Here is a 27405-nt window from a genome sequence, read left to right on the forward strand (position 1 = left end):
CTGTCTTCTAATGTGTTTCTCACCCTAGTCTGCTCTCCTTTGCTATTTGTTCGAGAAAATTCAGACATGGATATTGGCTACTTCCTTTTTAAAAAATAATTTAAATTTTCTAATAAAATGAGGCTTGAAAACCTGATTTCTAGAATTTTTTATCATGGAATTGCTTTAAAATTTCTCATAGAACCGAACTATATTTTTAGCATCCATATTAAGGTTTTGGACCCAAATTATTCTAAATATTCATGCACCATTAATGGATACAAGTTTGTACAGAAATAACACATTAGAAAAACTGTGTTTTACACAATAAAATCTTTAGAAATCATTATAAAAACTATTCCTGGAACACTAGAGAGGTAAATCATTGAAGCAACAGAAAAGATGATCGTGGAAGCATTAAAGAAAATGCTCAAAATGTAACATGATTTCAGACTTGTAGGAACCGACAAGGAGGAAATAAAAGAGGGCAGGGACACTAGCATTCATATTTAAAATGAGCAGGATTTAAAAACTAAACCATCAGAGGTTGGGGTTAGCTCAGTGGAAGAGCCCTTGTCCAGTGTACACAAGACCTTGAGGTCAATCCCAGCACCACGAAATAAATAAAAACCAGATCACTAGTCATGATGAGAAAACTGCTGACACCTTTGCTAGTATGTTACCGTGTAGATGTGTAGGCTGCATATACCACTGTGTGGGAAATGTTACCATCCACATGTCTGTTAAAGGTAAAGTCAAGGGTTTCCTGCTGTTCCCACCTTACACTGCCATCTTTCACCGTTTGTGTTTTGTGTTGTTTGGATGTCAGTATTCTATGAAGAACTGCACAATGATCTCCTGTGTTTAAAAAAAAAAAAAAGAATGCAGGCTTGAAATGATTTGAAGTAACTAGTGCCTTGTTAATATTCTTAGTTTGAGGACCCTCGTGAAACTTTATGTGTTTAAAGGTGCATAATGGGCTTCCAACTTCTCGCTGACTCATGCTGTTTTAGCTAATACTGTACAAATAAAAGTTTTAATATATGCACTTAGAAATTAAAACAACAGTAAGTCCGTAAGTGTTTTAAGATGTACTATATTTATTGAGCATGCCTTCAGTCATTTGAGTAAAGCATTGTTAGCCTCACTTATTACTCAGTTTTTATACCCCTTATCATGGTTTGCTTCATGTCAGGTCTACGTTCATATGTGCAAATGTATGTGTTTCAATAATGATGTATTTTTATGTTTATATTATGGGAAAGACATTTATTTATATTCTTGTTTCTTCTGATTGTCAAGTTTAGACCTATTTTATATAGCCTTGGTCATTTATTTTCTTGTTTCATTTATCCATATAAACATATAACCTAGATTGATAATGGGGTATCAAGGCACATGGGCTGAAAGTTTATTAAAATAAGGAAAGCTTTAGCATATGAATACCCAAAAGAATAATAACAAATGTTGAGCAGTGTGGCGCATATGGCTGAGCACGTGTAGGCTGACATTTTACACTTAGTAAAAATCTAGGTCACTTAAAACTTTGAAAATGTTAGATCTAATAAACTTAAATACTAATTGTTGTACAGAGATCAGCTGATTATGAATATGGGTTGATTTACTGATGAATTCTTTTGGTAAGGTAAATTCTAAAAAAGATTCTTACCCCATAATTTTTTATGTTATGAAGTGAATTATGTCAACTGAATGTACTATCATAATTGCCTGGCATAAATACCTGTTTACACTGCTATTTGTTCTTTCATTAATACTCATTGAACAGTGATGTTGGGCATTTAGAATGAAGCAACAGAGGACAGTCCAACTTTCTTTGTAAGAGTAGAGAAATGCAACTTTTGGTCTTTTTCTATTGTTTTGAGATAAGGTACATAGCTCATGCTAAACTCAAACTCATGATCTTCCTGACCTGACCTTCTGAGTGCTGGGATTGAAAGCATGTGCTACCATATTTTATTTGTAAAATGCTGCAAATAGCTATCATGGAATAGCTATTTTGTGCCAAGTACTCCACTCGTTATTCATGGCCTGTATAGATACCCATAGTATAAAATGTTGTCTTCATTTAACAGATGAGAAACTTGAACCTCAGACAACCTCACTAACCAAAATCTTCTAACTTAACCAGGATTAGAACTCAGGTTTCTCTGATCCTGAAATAATCACCTTCTCAGCTACGTAAGTTCATCTGAAATGTTTAGTCTCCAGAATTACTGATTTCCTTTTCAAATAGCACATTGTCATGTGACAATCCACAGGTGTAAATTTTTAATATGTTTTAGATAAAAGCCAGTTCTTTCTGCCTTCTTTCTTTGGAGTCTGGTATCATAGCACACATGATTAGAATATTTCTGTAGGTGCAGATGATCTGTTCAGAATATCAAGAGAATTCCCTGAATATGTGAACTGTATTTGGTGACCTTTATAACTGACACAGGATCGGGTCCCTGAGAGCTATGTATGCTTCTGTAGACCTGAAGCAGGACGATGTCAGCTCTTTGAGTCTTGCATGGCATGATGGTACAGTGGCAGACTGACAGGAAGCATGGTCCAACTCTACCCTCCCAGCAAAGCCTAACCACAGGTGACTCCAGTGCCTTGCCCAGTCTTTTATGTGTAAATCAGAAATACAACACAAAGGCATTAAGAAATGACTTGCTCTTGTGCTTAATTCAATTAGTATCTAATTTTCAAAATACTTTTTTTTAATCACATGTTTCCAGGCAGTGGGGAAGGCAGGCATGTGCCACAGCACACATGTGGCCATCAGAGGCAACTCTGTGAAGTCCACTCTCATCTTCCACTTCAGGGGGTGCCAGAGCTTGACCTCAAACGGCTAAGCCTGCATGGCAGATGCCTTTGTCCACTGACCATCCCTCTAGCCCCTCAGAATGTTTTTCAAGGAGACTCGTTCTGTCTTAAACTCTAAAGATACTGGTTTACAAGCCCATATTTGAATTTTTAAGCATTCAGTTCAGTTATAGGAATTGGAGGCAAAGATTGTGTGGTTATATAAAAAACACTAAATTCCTTTATTCTAAAAACTTAAGGCTGTGTGTTTTATTAATTAAGTTACCTTTCCATGAGTGCTTCTGAATATTTTATCTTGAAGTGTGTGCAAGTATCTCTTACCTTTTGAATATCAGTTGCAAGGCAAGCCTAATATTCCCAATTAATATATAACAGTAAGATCCTTGGTGATGTGCCTAAATTGTCAAGAAATGTTGTAGATGGATCTAGAAACTAGACCTCAAAGTCCCCTACCTCAATCCAGACACAGAAAATGGCTTGGTCAGTAAAGTGTTTACTAACTTTGAAGCCCCAACACCCATGTGGAAAGCCGTGCATAGTGGCACAGCCCTGAAATCCCAGCATTAGAAGGCACAGACCCACCCCTGGGGCTAATCTGGCCAAATCAGTAAGCCTCGGGTTTAGTAAGAGCCTCCTTCTCAGGAAGTACAATGAAGAACAATTAAGGAGAACAACTCACACTGACCTCCAAACCCCACACATACTCTCCTGCACGCATACAAATTCATTCCCACACACATCAACCTGTGTACATAATTTTAAGTTTTTTGAGAGACAAAGTTCAGCACCTGAGTGTGATGTCCTGTTAGACAAAGTATGTTAGAGGGGAGTTTAAAAGTCAAGTGTTCTTGACCAGCAAACTTCAATGGGCTTACCAGTCTGCTTCCCAAATAACAGAGCACCTGCGCCATGACCCAGAGCCTGCTTCCATCCATATAACTAGTCCCGCTTTTGATCCTGTGATCTTTCACAGAGTGCAAACAGAAGGGTTTAAGTTATTATATGAATATTCTTAGTAATAACCATGCTGCTTTCCATATAATAAGTCCTTAAAATATCTTTACTAGAAAATACTTTTTCCTATTAAAAACAATCATCTCTGCTTAAGCACATGAAATTACAATGCTCTGAAGGACAAGAGTATGGGTTTGTGACAGAAGAGAAACAAACATTTATTTGCCTTAACTCTGTGCATTAACTCATCAAGATATAAATAAACCTATGAATAAATATATGTTCATGAGTATGTACATACATATATGTGTGTGTTATGTAAATTCTTAACAGCAAATGAAAATGTCTCCATTCAGCACAAAATACATTTGAAACTCAGGACAGCTAATGAAATGGTAGGTATAAGACCATGAAATAGTGAGCCACAAAAAAGCCACTTAGTTTATTAGCTCAGTGTATTTATTAATAGTCATACCATGCCAGTAAATAAAGCAAAGGGAAGTTCTGCCCTGCCCTGCCCAGAGTGGATTACAGTGCAGACAGGTAGAGATGACCATGTTGACTTGGTAGCTGTGGGGCATTTGTTAGCCTAAAGAAGGCAGCAGGGCACCTTGACAGTTGTAACTGAACTGATGCTGGTTCCTAGCGGAAACATTTCAACCTAAGGGATTTAAAGCCTCGATTCTCTTTCCCATGTGATGCTAGTGATTTGCAAGTTTGAAGTGCTCTGTGCTCTTGTTATTTAACCAGACAACAAACTGCTTGAAAATCTATTCCTTAGTTAATGTCCTGCAAAATGAATACTTTTTTATTGATGAGATATTTTCACTATAGGCAATGTCTCAATCCTTGAGAAGGTCTCCTCATATCAGGGTTACACCACTTGTTCCGTTTACATATTATAGGTTTAATGTTTTCTTGTATACAAGAGGAGTTAAAATATGTTTTTACTTCAGACATTAAGTCTTTGTAATCAAGAGTGATAACAAAACTCAGTGATATGATGTTTGCTGATTCAGTGATCTATTTTGTACCTTTAAAGAAATAAATTGTTGTAGTACACTAGTTGGAAGACTTTATTCCATTGTAATATATTAAGCACTCTTACACAACCACCAATTCTTCCAGTCCCCTAGAAGATACTTAAGCTATTATTTACTAATATCTGGTCCCAAAATATTTACGTTGGTTCAAAAAGTATCCAGATACTAGGAAGTAATATCAACCCTACCAAAAAAAAACTGACTTAATGAAAAACAATGCTAAAATATATCCCTGTCGAAGTAGATTTCATTTCCACATTCATGTAGTCCTAAATAATTCAAAATTATAAAAATCTTACATCCTATGAATATAACAGTATCCGTGCAAGCCAAGCAAAGAGTAAAAATTAGTTTTTTATTATCTTTAGAATTCAAAGTAGCAACTCGCCTTTTACAACCGAAAAGTTAAACCAAAAATAGAAATCCAAAAGAGCTGCTGAAAGACTCCAAAATTTAGAAGTGCTCCAGGGAGATGCACCCATGGGCACAGGTGTGAGCATTCATCCTATACCATGGTCTGGGGCTCGTTGGCAGCCCAACTCTGTAGACTATACCTCAGTGATGGAGCAGCCCAGAGACCCCATCCTAAAGAAACGCTTTTCAGTTTCTTCACACAATAAGAAACTCCCTAGAGCCTGCCAGATGGCTCCACAGATAAAAGTGCTTGCTGCCAAGTGTGACAGCCTTAGAGACCCAGGCCCACATGGTGGAAGGAGAGCACCCACTCTTGTAAACTGTCCTCCCAGCTTATAACCACCATGGCATGTTCTCACACTCTCACACACAGTTTTTTTTTAGATTGCTGGCTTGACAGTCTACTAAGCATTTTAATGTATAGCAAATGAAAGTTAAAAAAAAAAAAAAAAACTAGTCTGATATTTTCAGCCTCATTCCAGCATACCTCCACTTTCCACATCAATGTTTAATCACAATCATGACACACTGGAGTGATTGTAGCACCCACTAGCACTTATATGCACAAGCTATCAGAAAGACTGTTCAAAAATAGCACTAGAGTGTTCTTCAAATGTTGTATTTCACTTGTCAAAAAAAAAAATACTAGTTGGAGCATTATAAATTGACTTTTGTAGCTCATTGCCATGACACAATTGTTTTAGAATATTCGTCAAATAATGCAGTGTTTATTAAGCACCTGTGATAAACTAGGAACTGTAATTTTATAGTTGCAGATAAAATAGGATATAAGGTAGGAAGTTGACTATATTAAAAGTTCAGTGTATCCTCTTGAAATGAAACTTCTAATTGGTATTTAATGCTGCATTTTTAACTTATATATATTCAAAAAAGCGAATCCCACCAAGACATGTAACCTCCTTTTTCAGGTCTTGCCATCACACAAATATCCTGTTTACCTAAAAACATAATGAACTTTGTTACTTAGCCAATCTGACATTTCCCAAATTTTTTAAAATCTAAGAGGTTCTGGGTATTGGTGCAGGATAGGGATGTAGCTCAGGGTAGAACTGCAGCATAGCATGCATGCAGTCCTGGTTCCAACCCCAGCACCAGAAGAGAAAGAGACTAGAATCACACACATTTTTTGCTTTTTCTGAATTCATTTGATCACATCTGGAGACTGGTGTCCTAACATCCTAAAATTTAAGCTATATTTCTTTCTGCCTGCCCACCTTCTCTTCTCCAGCATCTATTAAAGGGTAAGAAAATTTGCTAAGATCTTGCAGTTGTTTTCTTCCCCATTCTCCATTCTCTGTACTTTTGCCTAGGGTCCCTTTCTCTCTTATGAAAAATAAAATAGCTACAGGTCCCTTCCTCTGTATCCCTACTGCTTAGATGGGAATATCAAGAATCTCTGTTAGAATCCAAATCAGAAGGGTGAAGTTGGCGTGTTTTTCTAAATGCACATTAATCTGTCTGTTACTAAGGCTTGAAAATATCAATCAAGTTTTACTGGAATACTTAGAGTGCTTATAAAAGTTATCTTTCAGTGCACTATGTTATTATCATTTAAAAAACAGTCCTTTAAATGTAGAAGACACTTTTTCATATTTCAGTGGGACTGAGAAATAAAAATATATTTATTAAACTCATAGAGCATGTTTTATCTCTAGAAGGATTTATTTTTATTAAGGATTACTTTTGACCTGTTTACAATGAAAGTACAGTTAGTAAAGCAAATGATAAAGGTCAAACAGTAAAGGGGTATTTTTCATTACACTTATTATTTTTCATAAGTTTCATATTTTTCTTAAGCTCTTGAGTTGCATGGATATAAAGGCAATATGTGGCCATTTCAGTTTAGAAAAGTTGTTAGCACAGAATAATACTCATTCAAAATTAGAGGTAAGTGAATCAAACCAGTTAGTGACATTCTTTAAACATTTCATCCATCTGCGCAGTATGGGCTTTTTGACATATACTTTCTAACAAAAGTAATAATATTTAAGAGGCAAACATATAAAAGATGATCACAATATGAGGTGCTCTCAAGGAGTCTTGGTAACCAGAGAGACAAAACTGAAGAGGCATAGCAATTCTAAAACTAAAAGAAATTAAACATCTTAAGAATTTAATAATAATAATAATAAAGAATTTAATAAGAAAGATCTTTTTGTAAATCCCTTGAATTTTTTAGGCTATTTGTATAAACACACTAAATACATGAGCATATGAGTTGTGTGTGTATATAGTTTATGTGCAGCACGCAGCAGATTAGCATGTTCATTCCCTCACCACATTAGCCTGCCTGCCTGCCTCTGTAGGTCTAGGCTAGGAGTCTGGGACCCCTTTAATTTGAATGGCTTTCCCTTTCTACTCCTTTAAAACAGCAGGATCAGGAAAAGAAATTGTCACTTCATAGTGGTTGGCACAAAGTAATCTTATATATCCTTATTAAGTAAATGACTGAAACTGGCTAACTTCTTCCAAATTCCCAAATGCCTATGTAATTATTGCTATATGTTTGATGATATTTCATCTTTAAAAAAAAAAAAAACTCCTTTCCCTACTATTAATTAAGTACCAAACATCTTGGCTATGGAAAAGAACTATTTTAACTAATACTTTCTTTACGTAATTCAAGAAAGTTTCTTATGCAGAAGTCTGAAATAGGTTCATAAAATAATGCCTGTTTACATTTTTTTTTTTACTTTCACCAAAAAGTCTTTATTTTTGGAAACAATTCATTTTCCAGGCCTGATCCTTTTAATGAGTTCGTGCAATAGTTTTTGAATGTCTCGAACTTTTCTTCTGTTCTTAAGACTTAAAGCAAGAATGGATTTCTAAACAGATGCCTGGGCCTACACTTACATAGCTGAAGCACAAATGATGCTAAGACCAAAGTTTTGTAACTCTGGTATGATTACCCTAGTTTTGCTGTCAGTTTCAATAAATATTTTTTAGATATTTTCTTCATTTACATTTCCAATGCTATCCCAAAAGTCCCCCATACCCTCCCCCCACCACTCCCCTACCCACCCACTCCCACTTCTTAGCCCTGGCGTTCCCCTGTACTGGGGCATATAAAGTTTGCAAGACCAATGGGCCTCTCTTTCCACTGATGGCCGACTAGGTCATCTTTTGATACATATGCAGCTAGAGACAAGAGCTCCAGGGGGTACTGGTTAGTTCATATTGTTGTTCCACCTATAGGGTTGCAGATCCCTTTAGCTCCTTGGGTACTTTCTCTAGCTCCTCCATTGAGGGCCCTGTGATCCATCCAATAGTTGACTGTGAGCATCCACTTCTGTGTTTGCTAGGCCCCGGCATAGTCTCACAAGAGAGAGCTATAACTGGGTCCTTTCAGCAAAATCTTGCTAGTGTATGCAATGGTGTCAGCGTTTGGAGGCTGATTATGGGATGGATCCCCGGGTATGGCAGTCTCTAGATGGTCCACCCTTTTGTCTCAGCTCCAAACTTTGTCTCTGTAACTCCTTCCATGGGTGTTTTGTTCCCAATTCTAAGAAGGGGCAAAGTGTCCACATTTTGGTCTTCATTCTTCTTGAGTTTCATGTGTTTTGCAAATTGTATCTTGTATCTTGGGTATTCTAAGTTTCTGGGCTAATGCCACTTATCAGTGAGTACATATCACGTGGGTTCTTTTGTGATTGGGTTACCTCACTCAGGATGATGCCCTCCAGGTCCATCCATTTGCCTAGGAATTTCATAAATTCATTCTTTTTAATAGCTGAGTAGTACTCCATTGTATAAATATACCACATTTTCTGTATAACGGTTCAAAATTCCTATACAAAATAGAAACCCAATATAAAAATTCATGCAAATTCAGATTTCTCCTTGAGTAACTCCATGCATAATGAATAACTGTCCTTTGAAGTAAATGTATCCTGCTGTGAGGTAACTTAAATTCTTGAGAAACTTGAGAGCATTCTAAAGTAATCTGTCATCTTCAAGCCACCTCCTTTCTGATGTCCCCATCTCCTGGCACTGGATCAGTAAGTTGGAAAGTCAGTTTTCACCTTCATGTCTACATTGTTACCTCCCTTATGGAAATGAGTGCAAGTATTAGGGCCTCTGTAGATTCATTATACCAACCAACAGTTTTTTAATCCAAGCACATGTCATGACTGTGATGTCTTTGAAATACAGAGAGAGATAACAAATGATACTATTTCAATGGTTTAAAATATTTATTCAAATGTATTTACTGCTCGTGTAAACTGGCAGGCTTAACCATGGGCTGAGGGAGTCTATAAAAGCCATACACATATTTCAGATATTTCTGTATTTGTGAAACTCAGGACATAGTCCCCATCGTCTGCCTTACTTTCTTATTTAAGGGAAAAGAATCACCTTCTGCATTGAAGCACTTTTTATCTTGTTTTCATCCCTCAGATGCCTGATCAAACTGTAGTTTTCTTGTTTGTGCAGTTTTCTCAGACACCACCAGTTTTGTAATTGTCCCCTTGTTGCAGACGTCTATATAGATGTTCCAGCCTTAGCATATTGCAGTCTCATCATCCTGGCTAATACATAAAAAGATTTAAAAATTCCTACCTTGTAATTATATGTTCGAGATGGGGGAAGAGTACAGATTTCTACATTTACCACTTTGCCTAAACTCTGAATTTGGCGGGGGGGGGGGGGGGGGGGGGAATTAGCAAGGGTTTTAAACCTTTACCACTATTTCAATCCTGTTCTCCAGCAGAATGTACCTGTTTGTTGAACTGAATTGTTAGAAATTGGAGAAGATTAAAATATATATTTGTATTAAAATATATATTTGTATTTACATGTGTGTCTGGATCTGCATCCTGCTTGGATTTGTCCTTTCTCATTGGCAGGGTAAAAACACTCATGGTGACTGCGTTTTATTATAATTTCTCAAGAATATTTAGATGGAGAGCTTTTAAAACAGTGTTATCCCCAAATGGCTACTTCTTGAATCATAAATATGGATGCTTCTCAGTGGCAAATTAAAGTAATAAAAAAAATCTCTAAGGAAACCCATCTACAAAGCCTTGCTACATACATGCTAAATATTTTGGAAATATACTCTGCATGAGGTCAGAAGAATGGTGAGCTCCACATTTAAGCTTGTCATTATTATTTAGCAGGTAGAAACTTGACAGTGACAGTGAGTCCCAGTAAATAAGACTCACTGGCTCACCTAACACAGGGACTCCAGATGAATTGTATGTATGGAAATAGCAATTTGGGGAACCAATGAAATATTTAAGGTGTTGATTGCTTTGTGAAAAAAAATCGGAATTAATATTTAAAGAGTTGTATACCACATGCCTACTTCAGCATTCTGTATGTCTTCTAACTCTAACCTTTGTGAACATGTCATTATTTCATGATAATATTTCATAAATATTTATATATGTTCAAAAAGCCTTCTTTTTAATCTCAGCCTTTAAATAAAGCACTGAGAGCTTTTTTTTAAAAGATCAGACTATGACAGATGGGAAAACAGAAACCGTTATACTGGCAGCACTCTGAAGATGGTGTCGGCAGTACTGGTTTGACTTGTCACTATTGCTGCCCCACCACCATCCTGCCGATGCCAAGAATAATGGCAATGTATATGGACTTTCCAACTGGCCAGCTCTCCTTACCTATCTCTGATTCTCATAGCAAGCATCACAATGATGAAACTTTTTATATGAACACTTTGGAATAAACTTCCTTAGAAAAAATTCAGTAGTAGCCAGGTGTGGTGGTTTGTAACTAGAATCCTAGTAGTCATGAAGCTGAGGCAGGAGGATCACAAACTCGAGGCCATCTGGGCAACTTGAAAAAAAAAAAAAAACCCTATTTAAAAATAACAAAACTCAGTGGTATAGTTCTAGGACTTGAGGCTTTAGGTTTAATCACCTGTTACATACACGCACGCATGCACACGCACGCATGCTGCACCCGTGCACACAAATCTGTAGCAAGGTGTCTGAGAAGATGCTCACCACTGAGCATATATGTGATGACAAATCAAAATATGAATGCTGAGCTCTATCAGTGTGGCTTAGTAAATATGGTCACTTCACACAGTACATAGTTTTAGTTTTAAAATGTAACCAAAAAGTATATAAACGAAAAAGTATTACATTATTCCGTTTGATGAAAACAATATTGTATTTTTACTATTCCACAGTTATGAAAACATTTTTGTATATTTGGGGGAAAAATGTTGCTTACATTGTAACATGAGGTTATTCTGATGGCACATCACAACAGAAATGACTTTCAATTCCTTTAGATTTCTGGTGACAGTAGTGCCATATATATGTGTGAAATAGTTGAAAACAAAATATTTGTCCAATGAATGTACTATATAAAGCAATATCTTAATGGAAAGAAGACCTTTTATTCACCCATCATCCGCCCCACTCAAAAAAAAAAAAAAAAAAAAAGTTGTCAGGCAGAGCAGTAGGGTTGCTTTTAGATTTAGATTTACCTTTCCTAACTTGCCTTCCTATATGCATGGCGATCAGCAGAGTTGATTTTAAAGACAATTATACCCCAGGTGGTTCTCTTAGAGACGAATTTTCAGCTTGTCTGGGTTAGGGCCCAGATACTAGCTTTAGTTTTGTTGTTTTGTATTTTTATTTCATTTCCCTAGGTAATTCTGTTGTGTAGCCTGGGTTGAGAACCACTAATAATTATTATAATAGTAATTATATATCAACTAAAATGTTAGTTTTAAATATAAAGTTATCTTAATTTTAACATTTAATATGGGTTTTAAGAATATGGGTGCTATTTTGGAAGGATATTAGTCTAATGTCAGGGCATTTAAGTGCAATGTCTTTTTATACTATCAGAACAACAGATTGTTAATTATTATCTTTTTCACTGTCAGAAATAGCGATAATGTGTTGGTGAGAGATATGCACTATTATACAGCTTAAAGGAATTTAAATTTGGTGTGTATTCCTCTAGTTCGTTTGAGCACAGTTTGGCAATACATGTGTAAAGCTTTGTGACTCTGGGATTCCATTTTCCAAGAATTTATCCTTAGATAATACTTGAGTGGCCCAGTGTGGTGGCTTACACCCTAGTACCAGCATTTGGGAGACAAAGACCATGAGTTCCAAGCCAGTTTGTTCTGCATAAAGAGTCCCAGGTCAGCCAGGGCTACACAGTGATACCCTGTCTTTAAAAAACAAAAAAGTGGGTAATTAAAAAGATACATTAATAAGAATATTTACTGAAGTGTCACCAACAATTATTTTCAAAGTGTTGTAAAAAGCATTCATTGTCTTAGGGTGGTTAGGTTATCAAGTAGTAATATGTGAAACTACTAAAATGATTCAGTATATATAAACTCACAGGGAAAAGTGCTCACAGTAAATTGATAAATGAAAAGCTACAAAATCATAGCATAATTGTTTTGTTTCCAAAATGCATGGTTTTGTGTGTGTGTGTGTGTGAGAGAGAGAGAGAGAGAGGCTGACTGACTATACCTGAATTCATATATACATACTGGTGTAGAAGACCAGAAAGCTATATAATAAAATATTATTTGATATTTTATATTAACTGGGTACCTTTTATTAGCTGATTTATGTTTTCATGTATATTATAGTTTTAAGAAAATTTGTTTTGTTCATTAAGAGAAACTACTAATCTTACAAATAAGACAAACAGGTACACCAAAAGGTATAATTTGGGGGAAAGAAATGAAGCTTTTTTTTTTTAACATACCAAACTGAGTGGATGAACTCTAACATCCTTGCCCATCTTCACTTTGTGGAGCTATGCACAGAAACCTCTTTGCTATTCAGCAAACGTCGTCAGACACTAGTTTTCAAATTTAAGTTCCATTATCAGATGTCAAATCATCTGTGTTACAATTAATCTCTTTACAGCCAAGTAAGTAGAACAACCTGAATATATCTCAGGAAGCTTTATGGGTAATGTTGCTAACGGTCCATAACTAATAACTGTTTCTGTTTTCTCATTGTAGGTGGTTCAAGCCTGCCGTCCTCCATAGCTATAGCTGGCAGCAACCACCCTGCCATCACAAAGACAACATCTGTTCTCCAAGATGGTGTCATAGTCACCACCGCAGCTGGAAACCCACTGCAGAGTCAGCTGCCCATTGGGAGTGACTTTCCTTTTGTTGGCCAAGAGCATGCCCTTCATTTTCCATCCAACAGCACCGCAAACAACCATCTTCCACACCCCTTGAACCCCAGCCTCCTCAGCTCTCTACCTATCTCTTTGCCAGTGAATCAACAGCATCTCCTAAACCAGAATCTATTAAATATCCTCCAGCCTTCAGCAGGAGAAGGCAAGTCTGAGATCAACCTCCACCCTTTAGGTTTTCTCAACCCGAATGTAAACGCTGCTTTAGCTTTCCTCTCCGGTGACGTGGATGGGCAGGTATTACAGCCTGTCCACTTTCAGCTCTTAGCAGCCCTGCTTCAGAACCAAGCCCAAGCAGCTGCCATGCTTCCCCTGCCGTCTTTCAATCTGACCATCTCAGATCTTTTGCAACCGCAAAATACCCCTTTACCCTTATTAACACAGATGACAGCCCCACCAGACCGTTTGCCAAGCAATCAGTCAGACAACAGCCGAGCTGATACCCTTTTAGGCAGCCCCCTGGGAAACCCTTTAGCAGGCAGTGACACTACTTTTAACCCCCTGCTCCTCCCAGCTGTCACTGGGGCCTCAGGATTAATGGCCTTGAATCCCCAGCTGTTGGGGGGTGTCCTGAACTCGGCATCGGCCAACACCGCTATTCATCCAGAGGTTTCCATAGCAACCTCCTCCCAGGCAACCACTACCACAACCACTACATCATCAGCAGTGGCAGCACTGACTGTCTCAACACTTGGTGGGACAGCAGTGGTGTCAATGGCAGAAACATTGCTGAATATATCTAATAATGCTGGGAATCCACCTGGTCCAGCTAAACTCAACAGTAACTCTATGGTGCCACAGCTACTTAACCCTCTACTGGGGACAGGTCTGCTTGGTAAGTTCAATTTTTTCACAAATTTTTTTTTAAGAAACGTTTTTCTAATTCTCTATTCTCCTTTTTAAAACTACATTTTGTCACACTATTTTTTTAAAATGTCTTCATTATGTCACAGTTTATTTAAGTAATTAAATATAACAACACCCACACAAAACTATAGCTAAACAAACATCAAAATGGCTTTTTCCTTTTCTGATTCTAGCATTACTAAATACCACTGTAATCTGCTTCCTCTTATCTTCTAATTCTGATGCCACCTGAACCTAACCTACCTACCACTCCCTTCAGCCAAGTACAGTCTGCATCTTCTAAAGAGCCTTCATTTCTACTGTAGTTGGTGTGGCATCACAGGGTTGGTATGAGCAGCTGCACTAGGGTGGGAACAGTTGGAGGAAGTACTTCCAGGTGAACCCTGAGAAGCAAAACTAAAAAGGCCAGAAATCAAAATACCCCAAGCTGGGGTTTCCCCCAAGACAAAGGAAAATGTCCCTCTAAATAATACTAGGTTTCCTCAGAATTATCATTTTTATAATAATGGATTTGTCCATAAATACCTTTCTTTTTATAGGTTAGCTTATCAGGAAAAAGTTGGAAATAATGTCAAGTATTTATAATGGTGGGTGCAGGTAACACCAAGGAGAAGGATAGATAGGAAGTGCCAGTGAAACCCAGAAATAGAAGCAAGAGTACATGGTGTTGTCAAGAGCATCTTGATGCACTGCAGAGCTAATTATGTACATTACTTTATGGAAACTTTTATAATTATACTGCAGTGCAGTTAGTTTTGTCTAGACCTAAAATATAGTTAACCAAAAAAATCATAATAAACATACAGACTCAGGTTACAAAATTGTTCCCAAAAGAATTTAAACAACTTAAGACAATTCTAAATTTTAACTATGTATCAGTTACTAATGCTATCCATTGACATCATTGATTTTAAAATCTTCATAACAGCTATAGCAGTGAATTCTTTTGTATTGTTGGGTTTACAGTTTTAATTTTAGCTGACTAACATTTAACTGAGCAACAAAATGAGTATTTCAAAACTAAGCACTTAATTTAATTGGTGGCATTTATTGATGATTATGACTTAAAGCTGATTTTTTTATATAAATGAGACTATATTATACCCACTCTTTATCATCATCTGCTCAACTATTTACTGCTAAGTAATTGCTAAGGAAAATTTTCAACCTTTAACTGTAGGTGTTCTAATAAAAATAAACATAGGGACACTTAGCTCTGAAGTTTAACATTAATGACTAAGTAATTTTTATGTAGTATAAAATAAAAGGCTGACCTTACAGATAAAACTAAATGCTAAAGGTATTCTTTACTTACAACTAAGTAAGGCTGATTTAAAAAAAAAAAATGACCAATTTTCCTATGAAGCTCAGCTTTCAGTTTTTGTTTCAGAAATTATCAGGTGCAAAGACAACCATAAGTTAGTTCTCTGAAGAAGCACGTTTACTTATACTTTATGTTTTTCAAAACTGTAGGTGATATATCATCCATAAACAATTCATTGAATAACCATCAACTGACTCATCTACAGTCGCTACTAAACAGCAATCAGATGTTTCCTCCAAATCAGCAGCCGCAGCAACACCTTCTCCAGGGACACCAGAATCTCCAGGCCTTCCAAGGACAACCCACAGTCCCTTGCCCAGCTAACAATAACCCCATGGCTTGTCTGTTTCAGAACTTCCAGGTACTTTCCTTCCACACATGACTTTAGCTGGAAACAATGTCTGGTTCTATTGAAATAGAGAAGGAATGAAAAAGTACCCTTTAGAGCCTATTGACAGTTATTTCTTAATATTGACTATTGTTAAACATCCCAGTCCTTTCTGTAAAGATAATTATATTTTGTATAAGGCAGTAGTTTTTTTGGAAATGTGAGTGAAAACTGATAGTGTTACCCTCTTATGCCCTTTTGTGCCTTGTGCACACATTACTGTCATAATTAATATACATTTTCTTCCATGTTAGCTTCCACTACCCTCTCCTCCTGATTTAGGCCACATGGCCAACTACTTCTACAAAGGTGACTAATATGCTAAAGATTATATAGAAAGAGTTATGCTATATCAGTGTAAAAAAGAAACATACAATATTTTTTTAAAGATGTAACACTTTAAAAAACAAACAAAAGGGTGGGGCTCACTATGTAGTCCAAGCTAGCTAGTCTTGAATTTGCACCCTCTTCCTCAGACTCCCTTATGCTGGACTTATAGACATACACCACCACAGACTATAAATAATAAAACAGAGGAAGCTATTTAAGCAAGATATAAAACCATTAGGTTAAAAGAAAAATATGTAACTAATACAAAAATATTAATTTCTATATGATCAAAGTTATAGAAGTATCAAATGTCAGGAAATATATACATAATGCATGCCATATATGGACACCCTTCATATTAGTATACTTCCTATAAATCAAGAAGGAAAGGATAATTGACTAGAAAAATAAGGAATAATTATAAACAGAGAGTTCACAGGAAATGAAATATTAATTATTAATATCATGAAAAGAATAACCAATATGTCCATTACTATGTATTTCCCATTGATGGCATGCACTGCTGGTACAGGTATAAAGGAATCAGCACTTTGATTTTATTGTTGGTCCATATGGATTCTGGTTAAGCTTTATTAGCTTTTTTGTTCTTTTTGATAGAGTTCAAAGCTAAGTGAGGCCGTGTACAAGCTGTGGGAATGCTCTACCACTGAGCTATATATCCAGCCTCGCTCATTTCTTTTGGAAGATAATTTGGTAGTTTATCAAGTTCGTAAGCATATTTGTATATATGTGTATATGTGTGTCTAAACACATATCTGTTCACTAGCCCAGACATTTAATTCACATATGTTTGACTTAAGAGACATCTTCACATGTGAATAGAAGAGCACATAGCAGAGCATTCATTACAACATGAGTCAGAAATTAAGAGGCTCTAAGGTATTGATGAATCAGAAAATAATTTTATTACATAATATCCATCTATCTATAAGCTTAAAAGATTAGGTAGTCTTATTCGCTCAAATATGCTGAGACCTCCAAGACTACGAAATCCTGACACCATAGTATTAGCAGAAGAGTGGTGCAGTACATTTCCTCATACCGTGAAAGGGAAGGATGGAGAAGAGAAACTAGGTATTGCTACATGCTTTAATAGTTTAAGTGTCTGCCAGGGTGCTCTACAGCCCTTCTTTCTTTCTTCTGAGAAAGGAAGTAAGATAGAGTAGGGCAGAGAAGTGTTGGTTTAGTAAAGAATGGTGATGAACACATCTTTCACCTAGAATGAAATATCCACACATACATAATAAATTAATTCATAATGGAAGATGTGCATACCTACAGCATCCAGAAAGCAAGCTAAAGCCTGCAGCCAGCTCACTGTGCTGTTAGGACATGAGAGTAACTCCGGGAGAATACAGTTTGGGGAAGTGGTAGAAGCAGGGTCATATTGCAATGGTCAGAATGACAAATAGAGACATTGAGACTTGTAAAATGAGGTATTGCTTCAAAAACCAAACTGACACTGTGAAGAGCAGGGGGCCTGGGTTAATGCTCCAGAGGGTACACTGGGTTGAGCACTGACCTTCTACATAGGGAGGCATGAACATAATCATATGCTAAAAATAAAGAGCCAAAAAAGTACATGAATGTAAATATGAAGAAAGGGAAGTACAGAGCTTTCTTCCATAGAGCAGATGGAAAACTGGACAAAATGTAAGCAAAGCATAACTTATGAGAAATATAAGCTATTAAGGATCAAGAACTGTCGGAGTGTGACAGATCTTACCATGAGCTTCATTTTCTCTGGTAAGTAGGGCTATCTACCAAGAATAGGTTAGGAAATGATATGGCAATCATCTTGAAGAAGTACAGAGAGAGTGTTGTGGAGAAAATGATTCCTGACTGGAAGGTCACAGGACTGAAGGAGCAGCAACAGGCCAGGTTGGAAAACATAAATATCTATTCATAAAATACTTTACCTTCCTGTGGATGTAGACAAAACCAGAATTTAAAGTTATCTAAGATTTAGATTTTATCTGGCAAGTCCAGACAAGGGGGCGGGGGGTAGTAGCAAAAGAGTGGCTGATGTGCCATTGGATCCTAGGTGCTGGTTTAGTAAGAAAGTAAGTAGAGACCAGAGGGGAGTGGTCTATTGGCCAGAGATGAGTAGAAATTAAGATTGATAACTAATGATGATATTAGACCTAAAATCTGTCACAGTATTTCTTATACAGTGTTTGCAAAATTAGAGAAGCCATAGAATTTTTTTTCCAAACTGCGTTAATGCTTCCTATACAGACATCCCTTCCCCTTGCCTCTTCCTAACGGATAGTCACTCTATAGACAACCATTGTTCTTTGTGGCAACATGAGGATGCATCTCAGGAAATGGTCTGATAAGAATGAAGAGTAGGAATTAATACCCAGTCTAAAGACTTCAACAAATATCCTGTCTGGTTAGTGAGATAACTAAGAGGGCGTCTTAGTTAGGGGTTTACTGCTATGAAACAGATACCATGACCAAGGCAACTCCTGTAAGGACAACATTTAATTGGGGCTGGCTTACAGGTTCAGAGGTACAGTCCATTATCATCACGGGAGGAACATGGCAGCATCCAAGCAGGCATGGTACAGGAGATGCTGAGAGTTCTACATCTTCATCTGAAGACTGCTAGCAGAGTCCTTGCTTACAGGCAGCTAGGATGACAGTCTTAAAGCCCATACTCACAGTGACACACCTACTCCAACAAAGCCACACCTGCTCCCACAGGGCCATACCTTCTAATAGTGCCACTTCCTGGGCTAAGCATGTACAAACCATAACAGGGTAAAGGCTCTTTTCTCACAAGCCTGGCAACCCAATTGTCCTCTGATCTCCACACATGCACCATGACATGTGTGCCCACACACATTGTATACACAAAATAAATATAAATAAAAGTTAGCATGTGTAATGTCATACCAAAGTAATTCATTGTTAGAAAAGGAATTTATTTTATTTTATCTTATATTTAACTTAGTTAAATTAGTTATCAATCTTAAGTTTCAAATGCCTGTAAGACCATTGAGCAAACACATGGAAACACCTTGTGTCCAACTACCTCAAGTTTAATTTTTCTAGAAAACACTTGGCAATGATGAGTTTAAAAGATCTGTTGAACTGCTTCAACTAAAAAAAAATTACCCAAATATAAAAATACAGTCAATGTGTGAGGTTTTCTATACAGAATGGTTTTTTCCTTTCATTTTTATTCTTGTTCTTTGTGCTTCCTTGTTTATCTTTTGGTGAATCTTTAAATTATGATATTTTTAAGGTCTTTACATTCTTCTCTTCTCTCCTCTTCTCTCTCTCTCTCTCTCTCTCTCTCTCTCTCTCTCTCTCTCTCTCTCTCTCTCTCTTCCTCTCTCCCTCTCTCTCCTTTGCTCTCTCTCCCTCTATTTCCCTCCCTCCCTCCCTCCCTCTCTCTTTCCCTCCTCTACTTATTTAAGGTGAGGATGCAAGGAGATGCAGCTCTTCTAAATAAAAGAATAAGCACTCAGCCTGGGCTCACAACACTTCCTGAAAACCCAAACCTTGCACTTCCACATTTCCAAGATACACCCTGTGAGCTGCAGCCAAGGATTGACCTTGGTCAGCCTATGAAGGACGGCCTCGTTATGGGTGGCCAAGGAGATGCCTCCGTAGACGCCATTTACAAAGCAGTTGTGGATGCAGCCAGCAAAGGAATGCAGGTTGTCATCACCACTGCTGTCAACAGCACGACTCAAATCAGCCCTATCCCAGCCCTGAGCGCCATGAGTGCCTTCACTGCCTCCATTGGTGACCCATTAAATCTGTCCAGTGCTGTGAGCGCTGTCATCCACGGGCGGAACATGGGAGGAGTGGATCATGATGGCAGGCTGAGGAATGCGAGAGGGGCACGGCTACCCAAGAACATAGACCATGGGAAGAACTCCAGCGAAGGAGACGGGTTTGAGTGTTTCAAGTCAGCGAGCTGCCACACATCCAGAAAACAGTGGGATGGGGAGCAAAGTCCCAGAGGGGAGCGCAACAGGTGGAAGTATGAGGAGTTTTTAGATCATCCAGGCCATATCCACAGTAGTCCTTGCCACGAAAGGCCCAACAATGTCTCTACACTGCCATTTCTAGCTGGGGAACAGCACCCGATACTGTTACCACCAAGAAACTGTCAAGGTGATAAGATTCTGGAGGAAAATTTCAGGTATAATAATTACAAAAGAACTATGATGAGTTTTAAAGAGAGACTAGAGAGTACTGTGGAGAGATGTACACACATTAACGGAAACAGACCTCGTCAGAGTCGGGGCTTTGGAGAGCTGCTAGGCACTGCAAAACAAGACCTAGTTCTAGAGGGGCAGTCTCCGGGTTCTTCAAATAGTTTGGAAAGTTCTCTGGTCAAAGACTACATCCATTACAATGGAGACTTTAATGCCAAAACCATTAATGGGTGTGTGCCTAGTCCCTCAGATGCTAAAAGCATTAGTAGTGAAGACGACCTACGGAATCCAGACTCCCCCTCCTCACATGAGTTGATACACTATAGACCAAGGACGTTCAACGTTGGCGACTTGGTCTGGGGCCAAATCAAAGGACTGACTTCCTGGCCTGGGAAATTCATAAGAGAAGACGACGTTCACAATTCATGCCAACAAAGCCCCGAGGAAGGGAAGGTATACCAATCTTTATCCATTGTCAAATACTAACCTCTGTTCAAATATCAATTGTTCTTTTTTGTTATCATCACTTTGGATTCTTTGGATTTGATTTTAAGATTCTTCATGACTCATTGAGGTCTCACAAGCTTCTGGAACATAAAATGAAGAGGGGATGGTTATAGTCACCAAAGTGTCATATTGCCAAGGGGTGAGTTATGAAAAACTTACAGACCCACTAGGCTCAGGGTGCCCCTAACCCTAAACCAAATGTCTAAAATTCTGTCAAGTCTGCCTGCCTTCTCTGTATTCTCTGTAGCCCTTTTCTCCATAAATAGAGGAAGACAAGTGCCAATGAGTGGGAGAAACATGGCAGAGGAAGGGCTGCTCCCAGGTAGCAAGGTCTGCCAACAGACAGCTCTCCTGTACCAGTTTACATGTGACATCCAGAGGTAGGGCATTGGTAAAGTCTGGGTGGAGCTACAGCCATTACAGAAAGCAGCCAGTTACACCTGAATTATTTTCAGAGGGAGTTCTGGGTCTTTATAACATGTGGAAATGTTTATATCAATAGTCTGTGTCTACTTAACACAGTCTGACCATATAAATTAAATGAAAATGTCTCCATGAACTACCATCTGAGATAGAAGAAATAAATAGGGGTTTCTGACCCCTATTTACAATTGGTAAAATTGGCTGCAAGAAACATGCAGAAGGTTTAACTTAAATAGAAACATTTTTTACTGGATAAGAAGGAGAAAATCATGCCCAATTCCATCATATAAAGAAACAGAATTTCTCATCTTCTTAGCTAATAAGAATCTCTCTTACAGGTATAGACTGTTCTCATAAAGAGGGTGTTGTGCAAAGCAATTCAGCTCTGCTCAGACTTAAGCTGGCACTTAGATTTAATGGCAGGAAACCAAGAGCATTTTTGCCAGCACAATAAAAGGACTGTCTTTCATCATGAGGCCAGGAGGTCCTCAAACCCTTGCTTATAATACCTAGTATATACTTGTCATGATACACTTTGAGCCTGGTGTTTCTACTTTTGATAAGAAAATGAATTCCATACTGCAGTTCACAAAACATTTTATTCTTAATACTCTCTGAGGCCAGCCAAGCATCTGTTAAGTTGATAAACCTAAATATTTTTGACAGTTTATTCAAAAGATAATTAGAAACAGCAAAATTGGGCTGCTTATAAATGGAACTGCTACAAATCCAAGAGCGACTCGCTAAACTGCTTTACAATTTCTGTGCAAATGAACCAAGGCTGTTCAGGTATCATTTTATAAAAATATACAACTGAAGAAAGATTATGACCCTCCTCCAAACATTGTTCTTGCCTGAGTCTGCTTCTAGATGCCATTGTGTACCCTCACATGATAAAAGCATGTGTTGTTTGTTTGTTTGTTTGTTTAAGTCTGTATGGTATGCATACATGTTTGCATTATGTAGGCACATATGTATGGGTACATACGCACATATATGTGTGTGCCTGTGGAGATCCTGGAGGTCCCTGGTGGATGCCAAGTGTCTTCCTCAGTCTCTGGGTCCTTCACTGCCCCTAGCTTCTTTGTTTCAACTAGTCTGGCACAGCCCTTTGTCCCTGTGGGCCACCACACCTGCCTGGCTTTTATATGTAGATGTAAACTCAAACATTTCACCTGCTAAATCACTTCATGCCCTCCTGATCTCTAGATGACTTTAAAAACCATTTTGTTGCTACATTTAAAACAACAATTTATTTTCATTTTAAAAACCAGATTCTTCCTACAGTAGAACATGAAATCTTGGGGGGGGGGGCAATTATTTTTTTCCCTTCATTGACATTAGAATATTGATTTCTCAAGTTAAAACTTTGTTATCAAGACACATGAAAAGTATTTTTAGTAATTCAAAATATATAAATTAAAGCATACATTATGTGAAAACTAAAATATCTATTGAAATATTGATGATAATACATAAAATATTTGCCTATCACTAAAAAGCAAGTTACAGCGCTAACAAAATGGCATAGCAGGGTAAGAAAGGTGTTTACTGCCAAGCCTGACCACCTGAGCTAGATCCCTAGGAGCCACGTGCTGAGAGGAGGGAACTGAACTCTCCAAGCGATCCTCTGACCTTTACACGCACACGCACACGCACTCATACAGAGACGCGTCATAAGGAACTGGAAGCAAGGCACAACAGCAGTGAAAGCTCTAGGCTACTTAGCAGTTTTTTAAACATCTAGTTTTTGCAAGACCCATATCGCTTTTGTATGTAGAAAAGCAAAGCACTTATTTTGCTGCACCTATTTTTTATGTGTATTTCACAAAACCGAGAAAAGGCTTCCTCATCTTATTTAATAGTGCTCACTTTTCTCATTTTTGTGAGACCCAAGAAGACTCAAAGAAGACAGTCAGAATTCAGGCCTTTGTGTGGTGTATTAATGACCCCTATCATTATGGAAAGATTAAAATATATTCAGGACCTTAGTACAGCAAAGCATGATCTGTTATTCGAGAAAGATACCTAATAGGACAGTTTTTAAATTTGTCCTTTGATCAAAGTGAACTAATTATGGTAATGAGTGATGGGTAGTCAACACTTTATATAAGCCTAGGTTTATTACAGTAAACCTTATTAGTTCCTCTGGGCCGCTGCATGGCCATTTCTCCTGGTGTTTACCGCGATAGTAAGCCAAACAGCTGTCTTACATGTTGTCATGTTAAGCCTTCCTAGCCTTCGTCTTTGATGCTATTTGTATGTTCAACAAAGTAAATTAATCCAAGATCCTGTCAGATCCTACCAGATAAAACCTGTTAACTCATTTGTAAAATAGATTTGTTATCCCACCAACCCCATCCCACATGTTTCTTTCTTTTACACTCTTTGTTCTTAGCAGCCACTAGCAATTCTTTCTAGAATCATGCAAGTTAGGAAAATAAATAATAGCAGGGTCACAGACTACTATTTAAAACCAAACTGTTTGCCTCTTTTATCTCCCAGTTATACAGAGCAGTCTTCAGTATAGATTAGAACACTGGTATTGTTCAATGGCTGACTTTAGTAGAGTGCGATCATTCTAGGGAATAAAATTTGCTTAGTTTATTCTATTAGAAAGGCATTTTAATGTTTGGTACTGGGTAGTAGGTAGCAGAAGACTGATAATGCATAAGATAGACCTAGTTTCTGAGACAGTTTGTTAAGATACAATGTTGCTGCATCTTAAAGAGACCATGAGAAATAGTGTTGCAGAAGGAGCTTTGGACATTCTGTTAGGAGCTTACTACCAAACAATTAAGTGGACCTGCATGTGTATATCATTTGCTAAGGGCTTGGTCTCCTCTAGTGGAAACAGTAGTTCCTACTCTTAATAGTGTTTCAAGAGTTGAATGAGATTTCTGTATGTTCTCAAAACAGAAGAAGCCCCAGTAAAAATTAGCCTGTTTCCCCTATTTAAGACAATTAGTTAATTTGAACTCCACCATTGTTGAATTGAGGTAGAAGATCTTAGTTGTTGTTGGCTTATTATCTGTATATAGAGATTTACTCACCAGGATGAGAGTAAAAGAATCATATGGAATATACTAAGCAAGTAAAATAGTTTGTGATGGATTTATGAATGTTATCACATAGCATACAAATTGCATTTTCAATGTTAATTAGTAACTTAATCTCAAGAAGGGGGTCTGCCTAACAACGTTTTAGAATACTTTGTTAAGTGAAATTGACACTCGGTAGTTTCTCAGTTATTTTGAAAACTTACCAATTCAGACTTCCTTCCTCTATCTCCCAGCCCCCAGCCCTTGACAATATTAGCTAGTAGAGGGTTTTTTTTTTAAGAATTATTTATTTAATGTATATGACTACACTGTAACTGTCTTTAAACACACCAGAAAAAGACATCATGTTTGTGAGCCACCATATGGTTGCTGGGAACTCAGGACCTCTGGAAGAGAAGTCAGTGCTCTTAACCTTTGAGTCATCTCTCCCTCCCCCCTAGTAGAGGTTTTTAATATTGTGTGAAAGAAGCCAAGTTGGCTGCTGCTATGTGTGGCAACACAGGAAGATGTGTGTACCTTGTATTAACACTACTCAGAAAGCTCCAGTTTCTTTTTCTTTTGTTCACTTATAATGAACAGTATGTTCTGAGAGACAGAATTACACACACACACACACACACACACACCCAGACCAGATAACAGATGCACCTTGAATCTTGGCATAGCATTAGAGAATTCTTGGAAACATACATGGCTAATCCAGTTATTACAGGTGTCATCCACCATTATGCTAAGATTGTGAGGGAATGTGGTTATCTTTGGGTAATTATTTCAATAATTTTTAAATAAAGTACACATTTTAACAATTTTACTTCTACTTTTAAAAAGCACAAATAGTAATTTGACACGTTCATATGTATACAATGCATTATTCTATTCCCCATCCCCTCTTATCGCCCTTGTTCCTCCCTCCCCACCAGCAACTTTCCTTAGATCTATAATATTTGAGTTTGCTTTGAGATCCATTTAGTTTAACCAGGATCATCTGTGTGACCATTGTATTGAGACTATCCACTGAAGCCTATTGGGTCCTCTGTGAGTTCACAACCAAAAGCAAAGACTCCCCCTCTTTCTGAATCTATCCATAGCAAATAGTTCAGCAGTGATTGATTGGACACCCCGGCGCCCACCCTACTACCCCCAGCTCCTCTTGTAACCCACTGTGACAGGCCTGTTGTGCACACCCAGTTCAGGCATTCACAATGATTGTGGGTTCATTATCACACTGGAATTATTTTTGTCTTGCCCAGATGATTTGAAACAGCAGTTTAGCTAGAGCCTTTGACTCACCCTCCCCAACCCCCATCCCATGTTTCTTTGTTTTGGTTTGGTTTTGGTTTTAGTTTTAGCCAAATTTACTGTAGCAGGAACAAGTTCCCTCCTGTGGAGTGAGTGGCCTCCAATCCAATTAGGGAGTGGTGGTTGAGTGCGCCTATAACTGTTGTGCTACTGTTTCAGAAGTGAATGCATCGCATCTGGGAGGCTCACAGGTGGGTGTGATGGCCATAGCTGTCCTGAGGCAGATTTATTCCCATCTTCCCTAGGAACCACCATACTAGTTTCCATAGTGGCTGTACAAGTTTCCTTGCCAGCACGAGCTGTCACTTGTATTATTGATCTTAGCCTTTATGACAAGTGTAAGAAAGAATTTCAAAATAGTTTTGATTTGCATTTCCCTGATGGCTAAGGATGTTGAATGCTTCTGTGAGTGTTTCTTAGCCATTCAAGTTTGCTCTACTTAAGAATTCTGTTTAGATCTGTTTCCCATTTTTAAATTGGCTTATTTATATTTTATACCAAGTTTCTTGAATTCTTTAAATTTTCTGGATATTAGCCCTTTATCATATGTGGAGTTGGTTAAAGAGGAAAAAAAAATCTCTTCACATTCTGTAGGCTGCCACTTTGCCTTAACAAGTATGTCTTTTGCATGCAAAGCTTTTTCTGTTTCATGAGGTCACATTTATTAATTGTTGATCTTAGAACCTGCATTAGCAGTGTTCTGTTCAGAAAGTTTTTTTTTTCTGTGCCAATGTGTTCAAGACTATTCCCCACTTTATCTTCTGTTTTTATCTTATAGCTTTGAAGTATAACTTCAATCAGGAACGGTGAGACCTTCCGCAGTCCTTTTATTGTTCAGGATTGTTTTAGCAGTAGTGTGTTTTTTCTCTTTTTCCATATGAAGCTGAGACTTGTCTGTGCAGAATTGTGTTGGAGTTTTGATAAGAATTGCCTTGAATCTGTAGATTTGCTTTTCATAGTATAACCATCTTTACTATATTAATCCTACCAATCCATGAGCATGGGAGAGGGAGATCCTTCTATCTTTTCATATCTTTCATTTCTTTCTTCAAAGACTTGAACTTTCTGTCACACAAGTCTTTCACTTTCTCGGTTAGAGTTACACAACTATACTTCATATTATTTGGGACTATTATGAAAGGTGTCATTTCCTTGATTTCTTTCTCGGTCCCTTTGTCATTTGTATTGTGGAAAGCTACTGATTTGGGGAGTTAATTTAATAATGTCCTCTAATGAAATGATTATGTGGCTTTTTTCTTTCAATGTGTTTATATAGTGAATTGTATGCAGTGATTCTCATATTGAAGCATCCTTGCATCTCTGGGATGAAGCCCACTGGTCACCGTGAATTACCTTTTGGATGTGTTGTTGCCTTTGGTTTGTTAGTATTTTATTGAGTATTTCTGCCTGTATATTCATAAGGGAAATTGATCTGTAATTTTCTTTCTTTGTTTTCTTTGTTGTCTTTGTTTGGGTATCAGGGTAACTGTAGCCTCATACAATGCATTGGCTAATGTTCCTTCTGTTCCTATTTTATGGACGAATTTGAGGAGAATAATTTGAAAGTCTTGTAGAATTCTGTCCTAAAGCCATCTGGCCCTGAGCTTTC

The 27405-nt window shown here is 37.7% G+C and overlaps 1 protein-coding gene across 14 annotated transcripts in view; it reads left to right on the forward strand.

Annotated features, from left to right (window-relative positions):
* The window catches only part of Mbd5 (methyl-CpG binding domain protein 5), a 370190-nt gene that overhangs the window by 309327 nt on the left and 33458 nt on the right, over nucleotides 1-27405 (forward strand). For 10 of the 14 annotated variants that reach the window (XR_003950019.1, XM_030246630.1, NM_029924.2 and 7 more), the window contains 3 exons: nucleotides 13216-14232; nucleotides 15738-15949; nucleotides 19756-20958. Coding sequence is in view for 12 of the 14 variants with exons in the window: in XM_030246630.1 (XP_030102490.1) it covers nucleotides 13216-14232; nucleotides 15738-15949; nucleotides 19756-20958 (2432 nt within the window). In the remaining 2 variants the exon portion in view is untranslated. Of the gene's footprint in view, nucleotides 1-13215; nucleotides 14233-15737; nucleotides 15950-19755; nucleotides 20959-21059; nucleotides 21152-27405 lie in introns of all 14 variants that reach the window. The other 4 variants (XM_030246635.1, NM_001290656.1, XR_003950018.1 and 1 more) reach the window with 3 other exon arrangements.

This window comes from Mus musculus, chromosome 2, assembly GCF_000001635.26.
Source record: "Mus musculus strain C57BL/6J chromosome 2, GRCm38.p6 C57BL/6J".
In the NCBI taxonomy this organism is placed as follows: domain Eukaryota; kingdom Metazoa; phylum Chordata; class Mammalia; order Rodentia; family Muridae; genus Mus; species Mus musculus.